At 61.0% G+C, this 13,986-nt stretch overlaps 2 protein-coding genes across 2 annotated transcripts; one reads left to right on the top strand and one right to left on the bottom strand.

Annotated features, from left to right (window-relative positions):
* The first annotated feature begins 16 nt into the window (after positions 1–16).
* Positions 17–6,605, top strand: NDUFS7 (NADH:ubiquinone oxidoreductase core subunit S7). The gene is made up of 8 exons (XM_068537400.1): positions 17–123; positions 1,810–1,843; positions 2,616–2,684; positions 3,204–3,321; positions 4,623–4,802; positions 4,931–4,977; positions 5,784–5,872; positions 6,435–6,605. Exons 1-8 carry the CDS (start codon positions 108–110, stop codon positions 6,530–6,532), a joined length of 651 nt encoding a protein of 216 aa, XP_068393501.1. The 5' UTR covers positions 17–107; the 3' UTR covers positions 6,533–6,605.
* Positions 6,606–7,216: 611 nt separating this feature from the next.
* GAMT (guanidinoacetate N-methyltransferase) lies at positions 7,217–10,526 on the bottom strand. Its single transcript, XM_068537401.1, has 6 exons — positions 10,275–10,526; positions 9,104–9,249; positions 8,839–8,902; positions 8,484–8,551; positions 8,183–8,293; positions 7,217–7,626 (listed from the first exon to the last, which is right to left on the bottom strand). Exons 1-6 carry the CDS (start codon positions 10,453–10,455, stop codon positions 7,486–7,488), a joined length of 711 nt encoding a protein of 236 aa, XP_068393502.1. The 5' UTR covers positions 10,456–10,526; the 3' UTR covers positions 7,217–7,485.
* Between the last annotated feature and the right edge of the window lie 3,460 nt (positions 10,527–13,986).

Here is a 13,986-nt window from a genome sequence, read left to right as displayed (position 1 = left end):
GAGTTCCGGTTTCCGAGCACGAGCCGAGGCACTTTGGGCGACGGCCCTGGGGACCCGGAGCTCTGAAGAGGACGGACCATAGAGGTTGTCTGAAGGCCGAGGCCGAGATGGCGGCGCTGGCGGGTGAGCTGGTCGGGGCGGCGGGGTCGGGGCTTGGGTCGCTCCGGGCGCCTTTCCGCCCGGCCGCCTGGGGAAGCGGAGGTCGAGGGCGACGCAGGCTCCCAGCCTCGGGAGGGGGCCGGGGCCGGAGCCGGAGGAACCCAGGCTCGGCCCGGGATGGTGCCCTTGAAGTTTCCGGGAGGAGGCGGCGAGGGGGCAGCAGCCCCGACATCCGAGGAAACTGAGGTCCAGAGAGCGGCTGGAACCGCTGGAGGTCACGCGGCCTGGCCGGGCAGGGACGCGACCCCGGGGCACCCTGCCACCCCGGGAAGGGGACGGTCACCCGCAGAGAAGGCGTCCAAACCCGGGCTGCTCCGGGGACCTTTTTTCCGATTAGCGATTAAACGCATAGGATGGATTCACAGGGTTGCAAAGGAAAGCGGTTATACTGACTGTTGCCAGGATACTGTCTGGGAACCGGGGGTCAGTTCGCAGTCCGGGTGCTTCATTATTCATGCCTGGAAAGCCGAGGTGGCGGATCTGCCTACTGCTGTGACTTTGAAGGAGTGAGAAGTGGACACGTTCCTTTACACAGAGTTGGCTGCAGCCTCTATATCGGTGTTAGGAAATCACTGTCATTTCTGTTGGTGAAAAGCCTCAGTCTCGCTAATACTGCTGTAGTTTTCGCTACACTCAGATTTTAAGGAAAGGCCAATTTTCAGCAAGACGTTGGTGACAATAAAGAGGATATTTTTCTTTCCCGTGCAAGCTCACCGGTCTGCTGAATCCTCACCAGCGGCCCCTTGCTAAGAATGTCTGGTCCAGAGGCTGGAATCCCCTCACCTTGGAGGTGAAGGGCATTTACTGTGCTGTGAGATTACCCAAAGCCCTACATTTTCAGGTGGGGGAGCTGAGGCTCAGAGAGGGGCAGCTTGCTCCAGAGTCCGGGTCTGGGCTGTTAGCCTGGACTCCTTGCCCAGCCTCTGAAACCCCGGAACTCCCAGCCCAGGGCTTGGAGCCTCGCTGATGTCTATGGGTTTGTTGACTTGACACTTGCCTGTCAGGCTGAGCCCAGGCCGAGACAGACACTGGGGAACCCAGGGAGGCCCTAGCATCGGGGGGAGGCAGGCGCCACAGGAGGACATGTGGATAGAAATAGAACAGGGTGACAGGATCGAGAGGGCCTGGGGAGCTAGTGTAGACCCAGGCATTTGAGCTGAAAGCTGCCCCATGAAAGGGGTGCTCCAGGCAGAGGGGACAGCAAGTGCAAAGGCTCTGAGACAGGAGGGACACTGACATGCCTGAGGAAAGGGAAGGTGGCTCTGATGTGGAGTGTGCAGTTGGAAGCAGGGCAATGACACTGTCTGGTTCACATTCTTAAAGATCACTTTTTTTTTTTTTTTGGCTACACCTTGCGGTTTGCGGGATCTTAGCTCCCCGACCAGGGATCGAAGCCACCAGGGATCGAAGCCAGGCCCCCTGCAGTGGAAGCGTGGAGTCCTAACCACTGGACCACCAGGGAATTCCCCTGAAAGATTGCTCTTTATCAATTGTTTGTTAAATGGAATGTAGATAGCCTGAGGGTGAGAGGGCGGGTGTACAACGTGGGGGGCCTGAAGGGCAAACACCTGGAGGCTGGACCCTCTGGGCCGTTTGTGGCCTCTGGTGCTGCCACAACTCACTGCCCCCACCCTGTGGTTCTTTCTGCAGCTCCCGGCCTGCTCCGCGGGATCCTTGCTCTTCGGTGAGTGCCTGCCTGCCTGCCTGCCTGCCTGCCTTCCTGCCTGCATGTCTGCATCTCTGATCCTAACACCCCGCAGTGAGGCCCTGGCAGGGAGGGGCTCAGAGGGGGCTGTCAGGGGGCCTCAGATCCGGGCGGGCCCTCCATCAGCACCAGGCCAGGGGCCGCCTGGCATCCAGCCCCACGTCTCCCTGCCCTAGTACCCTCAGAGCCCAGTCGCTACCTGGCGCACGAAAGGCATTCAGCACGTTTGCTCTGATGGCAGCCCCGTGCAGGCCTCCTTGGGACAGTAAGGCAGGTGGCTGCCAGGCCCTCGGATTTGGGCTGTTTCTTTTGATAAGGCCTTTTTCCTACGAATAAAATACACACTCACTGCAAAGCAAAGGGAAGACGGGGAAAATGAGGGAAGTATCAAATGAAAACCAGGCACTCTCTAGACCAGGGATCAGCAGATTTTTTTTTTCCGTAAAGGGCCAAACGGTAAACGTTTTTGGCTCTGCCTCTGTAAAAACGGTCCCAGACACCAAGGAAGTGAATGGGTGTGGTTATGTGTCAATAAAACTTTATTTATAGCTCGCTCGCAGCAACGAAGACCCAACACAGCCAAAAATAAAATAAATAAATTAAAAAAAAAAAACAACTTTATTTACGAAAACCGGCGGTGGGTTGGGTTTGACCCCCTGGTCAGTTTCCCCATCCTGGCCCCGGGGTAACCCTGTCACAGTGTGTTGGGGCGCCCCGGGCTCCTAGTCATGGGCGGTCTGTCTCCCCGCAGCTCCGGCGTGGGCGCGGCTCTGCAGGTGCGCGGGGTCCATCCGAGCTCGGCCGCTGACAGCCCGAGCAGGTGAGGCCAGCCTTCCTGGGAGCCCACACACCCTGAAGTCCCCCATCCCCCCACCCCAGCACAGCAGCAGCCTGTGGCAACTCCGGGGCACTCCCACCACCCAGCAGGGTATGTGAGGGGGTCCCTGCCCTCAGAGTCCTGCCCAGCCCGCTCCTGTGCGCCCAGGCCAGTGGCTGCACAACTCCAGACCAGGAGGGCCCTCGCTAAAGAGTATGTCAGCCGAGCCTGTTTTCCAGACGGGGAAACAGTCCCCGAGAGGACAGGGTCGTGCTGGGCCTCAGTGAGGCGGTAGAGGCCTGTCCACACCATCTTTCACTCCGGTGTTGAGCAGGCGTGTCCTGCCCCAGGCCGGGGCGCAGGGATGCTGCAGACCTGGCCTCACGGCTACTCCCAGTGCTGCTCTGGGGACCCACCGTGACCACGGCCTTGTCCTGCCCTCTGAGAGGCTGCTCTGGGCTGGGCCTGGCCGGGGATACCTGCCTGGCTGACGCCTCCCCTTGCTGTGTGTCCCGTGCCCAGCACCCACCCCGCCGTGTCCCAGGCCGGAGCCGTGGTCCCCAAACCCGCCGCCCTTCCCAGCAGCCGGGGCGACTATGTGGTGGCCAAGCTGGACGACCTCATCAACTGGGCCCGCCGGGTGAGCCCCTCCCCGTCTGCGTCCGTGGAGCCCCCTCTGGCTGCTCAGCCACGCTCCCGTGGCTACGGAGTGGGCCGGACTCCCCCAGGGCCCCTCCGTGTGGGGACCTGTGGCTTTGATTCTGTCTCAGGACCCCCGCCCTGCCCCCAGCAGTTCCTGGCCTGACTTCCCTCGGTGCTCCCTGCCCCCCGCATCGGCCCCCAGAGAAGATGAGCCACCTCCCTCCTGTTCTTCTCCTTTCATCTTCTGTTCATTCCTCTCTTTTCTCTCTTAACGTAAAACCCATGTTTTTAACTGGAAATACACGATGGAAACAGTAGCTCCTTCCCAGCAAATATCCTAATCCCCCACCCCACCCCCACACTGGCCGTGGGACAGTCTGCGTGCTCACGTGTGTGTCCGTGTCTCCCCCTGGACATGTGTCCTCTGTCCCAGGACAGTGGTTCCTTTCAGTGCTCTCGGGGCGGCCGGCTGGGTAACAATCCCCCATTGACGGGCGGGCTGGTGCTGTCCTGGTGTCTGTGTGTGACCAGCGAGTCCACAGCGAGTGTCCCTCCAGGCCCACAGCTCCAGGGCGGTGATGGTCGCTGTGGCCGTGCGCTGTGGAGTCATGGCCCTGCCGTGTTGGGCAGCCCTTGCCCGCTGTGTGACCCGAGCCCTGTCACCTGAATTGGGACATCCACAGGGCAGCAGGGACCTTGGCCAGATCCCAGACTGGACACAGACAAGCAGAGAAAGCTCTGGTGGAGAACAGCTTGTGGGTGGGGGCCAGGGCGATATCGGGCACCAAAGGATGGAGGGAAGTCAGAGGGCATCCAGGAGGGCTTCCTGGAGGAATTGGCACTTTGAGTCCAGGCGGTGTTGGGAACAAGACCCTCCAGGGTGCTGAGCCCCAGGGTCTAGATCTGTGCCGTGGGTGGCCACTGGGCACTCAGAGCAGCAAGTGCCCATGTTGGAGGCTGGGATTTAGGATATGCTGGGTTATGTGGACTATATTATTAAAGCTAGTTGCACTTGGTTTTATTTTTGTCTGTTTTTCTTTTTGGTAATGTGGCTGCTGGGAAGTGTAGACCCAAGGGCCTAACTCATTTGGCCCTCCTGTCACACAGTCCTGGGCTGGGGCATCAGGCTCAGGCCGATGACCAGTGTCCAGGGCAGCCTTCGGAGTCTGGAGGTCACATGGTTGCTGTGGGCAGGGCCCAGAAAAGGCTAGAAACAGATTTTTCTATGTGAAATCGTCCAATTTCTTTAAACACCGTGGGCCACTCGTCCACTCACGGGCCAACTGCCCCGCCCTGCAGAGCTCCCTGTGGCCCATGACCTTTGGCCTGGCCTGCTGCGCCGTGGAGATGATGCACATGGCAGCGCCCCGCTACGACATGGACCGCTTTGGCGTGGTCTTCCGCGCCAGCCCCCGCCAGTCCGACGTGATGATCGTGGCTGGGACGCTCACCAACAAGATGGCCCCCGCGCTCCGCAAGGTGGGCCCCACCGTCAACCCCACCCTCCACCCTCCACCCCCCACCCCCTTCCCCTCCCCCTCCCCCAAACCCCTCCCCCCCCCCCCCCCCCCAGGCTCGAGCTGCACGCAGACCCCCGTCTCTTCCAGGTCTACGACCAGATGCCAGAGCCTCGCTACGTCGTGTCTATGGGGAGGTGAGTGCCCGGCGGGGCGGGGGCTCCAGCAACAGACACGCCGGTGACATGCTGGCTTGTCTCTTCCAGTCTCGTTTCTGTGCTGCTTTCTGATCGGTGTCGTCCAGAACGTCCCCTTCTGTCCTGTTACAGTCGCTCCCCCACCCCAACAGCCTGTCCATTTTCGTTGTTTCTGTGTTATGACCACAGGAAGGACGTTCTGCTGGGGGGGGGGGGGGCGTTGCAGCCTCCTCACCATCTAGCCAGCACCTCATTTCTCCATATCATTAAGAGACATTTAGTCACCTGACTTTTTTGGTTGAGGTAGAATTCACATACTACAAAGTTCACCTTTTCAAAACGTACAGTTTTGTGGATTTTAATGCATTCTTAGTGTTGTGTAATCATCATCTCTGTCTAATTCCAGAGCATTCCATCACCCCAGTAGAAGCCCCGTCCCCATCACCAGTCACTCCCCACCCCCTCCCCCAGCCCCTGACAACCAGGAACGCACTCTGTGTCTGTGGACTGGCCTGTCCTGGACGTTTCCTATCAATGGAGTCACACGCTGTGTCCTTTCACGTCTGGCTTCTCTCACTGAGCGTCATCTGTTCACAGCCCCACCGTTTGTTTCTGTCCTACCCGGTCCCACAGAAGGTCTCAGGTGGCCACTGTCTTTCCTGTGACTTGTGTCCCAGTCTTGCCCTTTCCTGACCGCCTGGCACCTGCTTGAGGTTGGAAGGGGGTGCGGGTTGGGGGCTGCGAGGAGGGACGGAGGCCGGGGTCGCTGGAGAGGCTCTCACGGCCGGCGCTCCCCTCCCCACCAGCTGCGCCAACGGAGGCGGCTACTACCACTACTCCTACTCTGTGGTGCGGGGCTGTGACCGTATCGTGCCCGTGGACATCTACGTCCCAGGTGAGCCCCCAGGTGGTGCCCACGCGGCCCTCACCCAACTCACAGAATCCCCACAGCCCCACTGAGACAGCTCGCCCCCTTTTAAGAATAAGCAGATTTGGGTACAAGAGTAAAGAGTGACACTGCAGCCTTTCCCCCTGCTGTCCCTGGAGGGTTTCCCAGCCTGAAGTCTGCCCCATTCCTTTCCAATGGTCCTCACCGGACGCCGGCGTGGCCTGGGGGTTGGCAGGCAGCCCACATTGTCCTCCCGGGTCCCGAGCCGGGTCACGTGGCGGGAGGGCCAGGGCCAGGGCAGCTTGGCCTGGGAGGGGTAGCCCAGGCCTCCCTCATCCTGGCTGGGAGGTTGGCCCTGGGGTCAGCATCTGCCCACCCTGCCCCCCTCTGGCTCCTTTCCCGTGATGGGCCAAGCCCCCCAGCTCGCTTGGTGCAGACCTAACAGGCTGCTGGGGCAGAGCCCCGTCTTGCCCCTCCCCACCCTGGGAAGTGGCCTGGTTGCCCCCACCTGGAGCAGAGCGGAGGGGAGGGGGAAGGGCAGGGAGACTGAGGTGTCACCCGCCCCCAGGCTGCCCGCCCACGGCCGAGGCCCTGCTCTATGGCATCCTGCAGCTGCAGAAGAAGATCAAGCGCGAGAAGAGGCTCCAGATCTGGTACCGCAGGTAGTGCCAGCCGCCTGGCCGCCCTGCGGCGTCTGCGCTGTTACTCCAGAGGCGGTCAATAAACCCGATAAACCCGCCTGGCTGCCCCTGCTCCACGTGGGGTGTGGGCCGGGGCTGGGGGCCTGGGAGGTGGGCGGGGCGAGTGCTGCTTGGCGGGGTCAGGCCTGTCTCTCTTGTGCATGGAGATGCGGAGGCCCCTGGAGTGGACAGCCGGGCCCAGCGTGGCCCAGTGGGAGGCCCCACCCATGAAGGAGGGGAGTGGACGCGTCCAAGAGCGGGTTGGGGTGAAGCAGATGGCACCGCGGCGACCAGCCGGGCACCAGGGCCCAGGGCAGACGGAGCCAGGGTGTCCCTGCGCTGGGGCTGGAGGGGCGTCGACTCAGAGCGAGGCATGGTGGTGCAGCCTGACTGGGTGGGACCAGAGGGTCTGGGCCTTGGGGCTGCCACCCGCTATGAGGTCCTGACCTAGTTCCACCTCCTCTGGGGACCCCAGCTGCCCACCAGAGGGAGGGCGGGAGGGGCCGTGGGTGACTAATTGGCAATGTCTGCAGTGGGCACGGCGGGGGGATCAGAGGCAGGATCAGACACTTTGGAGTGGTATAGCCACTGTCTCGGTGGTGGTCAATTTAACAGGTTTCTTTCCTTTCACTTTTTTTTGGAGGGGCAGGAAGAGTAAAGCAAGCACACGTTTGTGTCTTCGTGCTGATTGGCTAAACCCAGTGTTAGCGTTTATTTCATTCTCAGGACCATGGTAGGAAGGTAGTGGTCGTCCCCTTGCAGAGAAGGTTAGGGAAGCTTGCTGGTCATGCGGCTGGTGTGGGTCTGGACCAGGGCCGAGGGGCCAGAGCCTGCACTCCCGGCCACGAAGGCGCTCAGTAGGGGTCTGGGGGTTAGGGGTTCCTGAAGCCCAGAGCCCCCAGGGTGGCGTGGGCAGCTGAGCCGGTGGGCCCAGTGGGCTCAGTGCTTGGTGACCAGGGGCGTGATCATCTGCGGGAAGGCGTAATAGCGGCAGTCGGCCGGTGGGACCAGCTCCATGACCTGCGTGTGGATGTTCTCCGGCCGGAAGCCCGCTTCCAGCAGGGCTGGCACCTGTGTCTCCTGGCCAGAGGGAGGTGCCGAGTCACCTCCAGGGCCCTGGGGCCTCAGGAGACACCCTGCCAGCCACCCCTACAAGTGCCAAGGCCCTTGGGGGCTGGGCGGGGCTGCTAAGAAAATGCTGAAGCCCAGGTCTGGGTGGGAATCTCCAGGTGTCCACACACAGCTTCCTGGCTGTCATGGGGTATCACCAGGCTGCTCACCCACACGTCCTCGCAGGCAGAGGGAACCGAGTGGGCAAAGGCCCAAGACAAGGGGTGGCTAGACCCATAAAGATGCACCCCGGGTGGAGGAGGGCAGAGTGAGGGGATGCCGCTGGGGACCTTGGGCTGAATCCTTGTATCCCGAGGGCACTGGGGAGCCATCTAAGGTCCTTGAGCTAGGGAGAAACCTCTCCTGATTTACAAGTGGAGGCGCAGAGTCCACCCAAGAGATGAGCCCCCAGGGCCAGCGGCAAGGGACCCTCCCCAGGTCACAGGTGACCCCAGCTGCCTCCCCACCCAAAGTCGCTGCCGGGGGCGTAGGGGGGGCGGGGCAGGGAGCGCCCAGGCTGCGGCACCTCGAACATGGTGGTGATGTCCGAGTACTTGGACTTCATCAGCTCCCCCCAGGAGGTGAGGTTGCAGTAGGTAAGGACGCCCCCCGGCTTCAGCAGGCGGAAGGCATGGTCCTGGCCGGGGGTGGGGGGGGACAGTGGTCAGGAGGGGGTGGGGGTGGGCAGAGGCGTTCCCAGCGGGCCTCCCGCCAGGTCAGGGGAACGGCGGAAGGAGAGGTGCCTCCTGTGTGGACGGCAGGCGCGCCCACTGGGCTGACCCCCACCTTAGGGCTGGCAGACCCCGTCCCACCGCAAGCGATCCTACCCGAATGAAGTTGAACTGGTGCGTGTGCCAGGTCTCCTCAGACAGCGGGTACGTGTCGTACAGGATCCCTGCTCGGGAAGACAGAAGCCACGTGGTCAGGACGCTGGCTGCAAGTTGAGGCGGCCGGGAACCCAGAGTTTGCTATGCTGCAGCCGGCCCTACGAATTGTGTCCCATCTGGTCGTTCTTGAGGTGTCCACGCACCTGAGTGCTAGGCTCCTGTATGTGTGTCCGTGCCTGTCCCCCGGGCTCTGCCACCCCAGTGACACATCAAGGCATGTGTGCTTCAGAAGCAGGCAAAGGAGGGGCTGGCAATCCAGGCAGAGGCCCCCCGCCCAGTGCCCAGAGCCCCTCACCATCGAAGTGACTGCCTGGCAGGGTGGGCGCCACCTCCTCCCACAGGCCTTTCAAGGGAACCACCTTGGCGCAGGGGAGAAAGAAAGAGAAGGCTGAGGGTCAGAGGGGGCCCAGGACTTCTCCACCTGTTGCAGGGGAGGGGGCAGAGGAACTGCCAAGAGAGAAGACCACCTCCCCCATGTCTGTGGCCACCCCAGGTCCCCAACCCACTCCGAGGGCAGGGCCTTTCCCCTGAGGAGCGGGACCTCGGGCAGAGGCGGGCACCTTGTGCGGCTGCCGTGGGGCCCAGTCCTGGAGCCGCTGGAAGACGCCCTCATTGCACTCGATGATCCAGTGCTCGTCGATGGGGGCCTCCTGCACCTTCGTAGCTGCGATGGCCATGCCAAAGCCCACCTCCAACACCCGGCCCCCTGGGCAGACAGACAGCCCACGCCTTACACACTGGGTGGGGCTGGGGAGGCTGCCTGGAGGAGGGGGCGCGGGGGCAGGGCCTTGGCAGAGAGAAACGACTGCCACTAGGAGCGACCGGTTGGCAGAGCAAAGGTGGGGGGTGGGACAGAACACAGCAGCCCTGAGAGGGAACAGCGTGGGCCCGGGGCCAGCAGCCAGAGAGGGTGGCCTGCCGGGGAGGCCACGGACAGCGGCTTCTGGGCTGGCCCACGGGGCAGGGCAGACCCTGGACTTTGAGCCCTGGCCCATGCTGTTTGCACTGAGGGCGCTTATCTCCTGATTTGGGCAGCGTCCCCTGCCCCCCCCCCAACAAACAATGAAGTCTACAAAGTAAGAGCAAGGGAGGACCAGGATTCAAGGCCCAGGCCTGGAACAGTGAGGGGCGGGGGTCGAGCCCCTTTGGGTCAAAGAGGAGGGGAGAAACGCCCTAACCATGCAGGGACACTGGCTGTGCCCATTTGCCAGATGGGAACACAGAGGCCCAGAGGTGGTGCGCCCGGCCTCTGGGGGTCGTGGGGAGCCCTCGGCACCCCGCGGGCTCTGACACCAGGTGCAGGGCCACCCCCGACAGCTGTCTCCAGGCCTCAGCTTTACCAGAGCTATTCTTAGCCAGGGCAGGGCCTCCCGCGACTCCTGGGCAGGAACATTACCCACGTGGGCCTGGGCAGCACCTTGCCAGGCCGCCACTCCCCTGTCCTCGACATCTGGCGGGGGGCCGGCGGCTGAGTTCCGCGTCTGAGAACCCATCCCCCGACCCAGCCCGACCCCTTCCCGGGGTCGGGGCCTCGGTGCCCCCCGGAGAGGGGGTTCCCGGTACTCAGGGCGCCCGCAGCGCCCCAGGACTACCCCGCTGCCCTCGCGAGCGGCCCCGTTTTCCAGGCGAGGAGAGGAGCGCAGAGGTTCCGCCACGTCGCTGGAGAGCGGGCGGGCGCCGGGTCCCACCGGCCCCGGCCTCGGTCGACCCCGCGCGCCCGTCGGGGGCTACCTCTGGAGGCGGCGGCGGCCGCCAGCGCGTGCATGTAGGGGGTCTCCCAGCGCTCCATCACCGGCTTGCCCAGGATCTGCAGGTGCGAGTCCGACGCGTCGTAAGCCGCGGGCGCCGCCCGCCACGCGGGGCTGCAGTTCTCGCCGGGTGCGAAGATAGGGGTCGCGGCGGGGGCGCTCATGCTGCAAGCTGGACAGCGCGCCCCGGGAGCTGGGGAGAGGAACGCCCGCGTCCCTGCAGGGCCTTCTGGGCAGGGGGCGGACGGGAGGCGGGGCGGGGGCGGGGCACGAGCGCACTGCCCGGCGGCCCGCGCGGCCCCTAGCGGCCGCGGCGGGGAAGGCGGCCCCCACTGACTCCCGGACCCCCGCGACGCCCCCGCCTCCCGGGCCGCCAGCGCCTGGCGGGCGGACTCGGCACCAGCGCAGCGAGCCCTCGGAGTCCTCACCCAGTCGCTTTCCTGCTTCGGTTTCCTCGTCTGTCACCACCGCGTCAATAGCCCCCTCCTTGCCGGGGTGTGAGGGTCTAAGGATTTTCCCGACACGGTTGGAAGTGCCTTAAGTATATAAAATCACTTAGGGAATTCCCTAGTGGTCCAGTGGTTAGGACGCTGCGCTTTCACCGCCCAGGGCGCGGGTCCGGCAACTAAGATGCCACAAGCTGCATGGCGCGGCCAAAATAAATAGAATGAATAAATGCAATCACTTAATCGTCAGAAGCGCTGCAGTGGTTTCTTCTATCGTCCTCATTTTACAGGTGGGGAAACTGAGGCTCCAGAGACAAAGCGGGAAATCTCATGGCCGGGAGGGCGGGGTGTGGGAACCCCTGATGAACCCCACTCTGACCCCTGTGCGGGGCTGCCTCTCCCCTTTCCTGGGCTCACCTCAGACCCCAGGGGCCTGATGAGGGGCTCAGCGCACAGGGGCCTCCAGTGCTGGGACTGAAATGCCCACCCCAGCGGTCCCCGGGCCCTCCAGCCCAGGACGGCAGGCAGGGCAGCCCTGCAGCGCCCACCCCTAAAGCCTTGCCCCAGGGCAGCCCTGGGGTTCAGCTGTGTCCTCTGCTGGCCACACTGAGACCGGCCCCCAAGGCGAGCTGGGGTTTCCTCCGGGTTCTGAAACATGACTTCCCCTTCCCATCTATCTGCACACAGGGGGCCACCGGCTGTGAGCCTGGAACACCCCATCTGGGCCAAGTGAACACATCCCAGTGAACACGTGGGGAAACTGAGGCCCCGAGAGGCTGAGGTCACAGAGTTTGAACCCAGGCAGCCCTGCTCTTCTGTGTCCACCTCTGGATGGCTGCTCACAGCCTTAACGTGGCTCCAGAGTCCTCCCCGTGGCCCTTCCCACCCCCTGCAGAGCTCCTGTGTCCCTCCTGCCCCTGGGCCTTTGCATATGCTCTCCCCTCTGCCTGGACAGCTTCTCCTCTCTCCTGGCCTGGTCTCCTTCTCTTTCTGCTTCATGCCCGAGCCCACACCTCCTCTGGGAGGCCCCCCGGGTCCCCCCAGGCTGGGTATGGCCCATTTGAAGCTGTTTCATCTCTCAGTACCTCTCTTTGGTATTTCAGTCACCGAAGGTATTTCTTCATGGTTACATTGTCTGTCCGACCCGCCTGGCACACAGAAAATGCTTGATGACTCCAGGGCACATTGGGTCTAATGTGGTCTGGATGGGACAGCACGGATTCCACGAGACCCTCAGGTGGAAGCAGGATGAGTAGATGTCACCAGGCACCAGGGCTGGGCTCACGCTGAATTCGTGAACCCATGTGATTTCGTGTTGTCTAGTTTCCTTACAGCTGTCCTGGTTACTGTGGCAGGGGCTTTGCGGGCATCCTTATGCCAGCATCCTTGGGCCACCCACGTAAACAGGTGGCACTCACTACTGTCACCCAACTCAAGCAATGCCCTGGAATGCCCAGCCTGAGACAGAAGGCAGGCTGTATTCATTAGCTACTGCTATGTAACAAATTGCCCCAAATGTAGCCACTTAAAGCAACACATGTTTATCATTTTTCGGTGGGTCAGGAATCCAGGTGCAGCTTAGCCTAGCCGGGTCCTGTGTTTCACAACCTCTGGCAAGGCTGCAGTCAAGGTGTCGCACAGAGCTGGGGAAGGCGTCCGCTTCCAGGCTTGTTCACTGGCTGTTGATTCCACTCAATCCCTGGCCATGTGGGCCTCCCTGAAGTGACAACTTGCTTCTAGCAAGACGGAAGTCAGAACCGTTTGCCATCTGATCACAGAAGGACATCCCCTCACCCTGGCCGTATCCTACAGGTTAGAAGCCAGGTACACAAGGGTAGGGAATCCCAGGAGGCTATGAATATCAAGAAGTAGGTGTCAGTCTCAGAGGCTACTGCCCACACAGACACTAAGAGGAAGCCGAGGCAGTGGTCAACTGGGAGCCTTTCCTGCAGCTTTGGTGCCCAGGAGATAAGGAACCGCCTGTGTCTGGCCAAGCTGCCACCTCCCAGTGGTCGCTTACATGCAGCCTGGACTCTATCCCCAAGAGTGGCTGAGGGCATGGCGCAATCTGGCTGGCGACTCAGCCAAGGGGTCTCTGTTCCAGCCTTGGCTGGGGTCCTCTTCTCTCAATGGAGTGACCACTCTTGCCCAGCTGATGTCCTCAAATGAATTACTGACACGTGGTCATTCATTGTGTCCACTTTCCTCAAGAGAGTCTAGTGTGCGTGTGCTGCAGTTATCTGCAGTTTGCAGACCCGGACTCAGAGAGGGAAGGTGGCTTTCTCAAGGACACACAGCAAATCAGTGGCAGAGGGGATGGGAACAGGGGTGTGCCTGACTCCAGACCACAGTCTTAAAAGATGTTTTAAAAGAAGGAAAATATTTATTTTCTGATTAGAAAAGGGACACAGTTGATCAAAACATTCTAACATTATAGAGTTGGCAAACTCCGGCCTGCAGGTCACATCCCCCTTCTGTGGTTTTGATACAGCCTGTGAGCTAAGAATGTTTTTTACATTTTTATTTATTTATTTATTTTTTGGCCATGCTGCGAGGCTTGCGGGATCTTAGTTCCCTGACCGGGGTTTGAACCCATGTCCCCTGCAGGGGAAGCAGGAAGTCTTAACCACTGGGCCACCAAGGAAGTCCTGCTTTTTACATTTTTAAATGGTTGAAAAAATCAAAAGACTATTTCGAGACACGTGAAAATTATACAACAGTCACACTGGCATGTCTGTAAATAGTCAGGACACTTGTTTACGTATGGACTCTGGCACTTTCCAATTACAACAGCACAGAGTCATTGCCACGGAGACCCGACGGCTGGCAAAGCCAAACATATTTACTGTGTGGCCCTGAGCAGAAAGCTTGCCAGCCCCCCTTACAGAGCAGCCCACAGCTCTTTCCTGGGAAGTGAAAGTCACCCATTTATTCAGCACATACTGAATTCCTCACCCTAGGGGGCCCAGCCCTGACTCCTCTGGAGCTCATAGCCTACTGGGGGGATGGACAAAAATAAGTAATAAGTACATCACATAATTACAAGTCACATGGCAGCTATGACAGAACAAGGTCCCCATGACCCCTACCCTCTGCCCAGGTCTCTCCTCTACCAGGCAATGTCCACGTAGCTGTATGTTTTCTGTGTATACAGTGTTACATGTAGTTATGTTTTAAAGTAAAAGGGACCAAATGGGCATTTATTTGTACATCCACGTTCTTAGCAGTATTATGCACAATAGCCAAAGG

Source organism: Eschrichtius robustus, chromosome 2 (genome assembly GCF_028021215.1).
Source record: "Eschrichtius robustus isolate mEscRob2 chromosome 2, mEscRob2.pri, whole genome shotgun sequence".
Lineage (NCBI taxonomy): Eukaryota > Metazoa > Chordata > Mammalia > Artiodactyla > Eschrichtiidae > Eschrichtius > Eschrichtius robustus.
The sequence above is the reverse complement of the archived record's forward strand: the minus strand, read 5'-3'. Positions and strand labels throughout refer to the sequence as shown.

Coding starts and splice junctions, on each gene's coding strand:
- NDUFS7 (XM_068537400.1), top strand. Junction 1,844..2,615: donor CGCGGGATCCTTGCTCTTCG/GTGAGTGCCTGC, acceptor GTCTCCCCGCAG/CTCCGGCGTGGGCGCGGCTC. Junction 2,685..3,203: donor GCCGCTGACAGCCCGAGCAG/GTGAGGCCAGCC, acceptor TCCCGTGCCCAG/CACCCACCCCGCCGTGTCCC.
- GAMT (XM_068537401.1), bottom strand. CDS start 10,455: ATGAGCGCCCCCGCCGCGACCCCTATCTTCGCACCCGGCGAGAACTGC. Junction 8,903..9,103: donor CCCCACGGCAGCCGCACAAG/GTGCCCGCCTCT, acceptor CCCTGCGCCAAG/GTGGTTCCCTTGAAAGGCCT. Junction 8,552..8,838: donor GCCAGGCAGTCACTTCGATG/GTGAGGGGCTCT, acceptor CTTCCCGAGCAG/GGATCCTGTACGACACGTAC.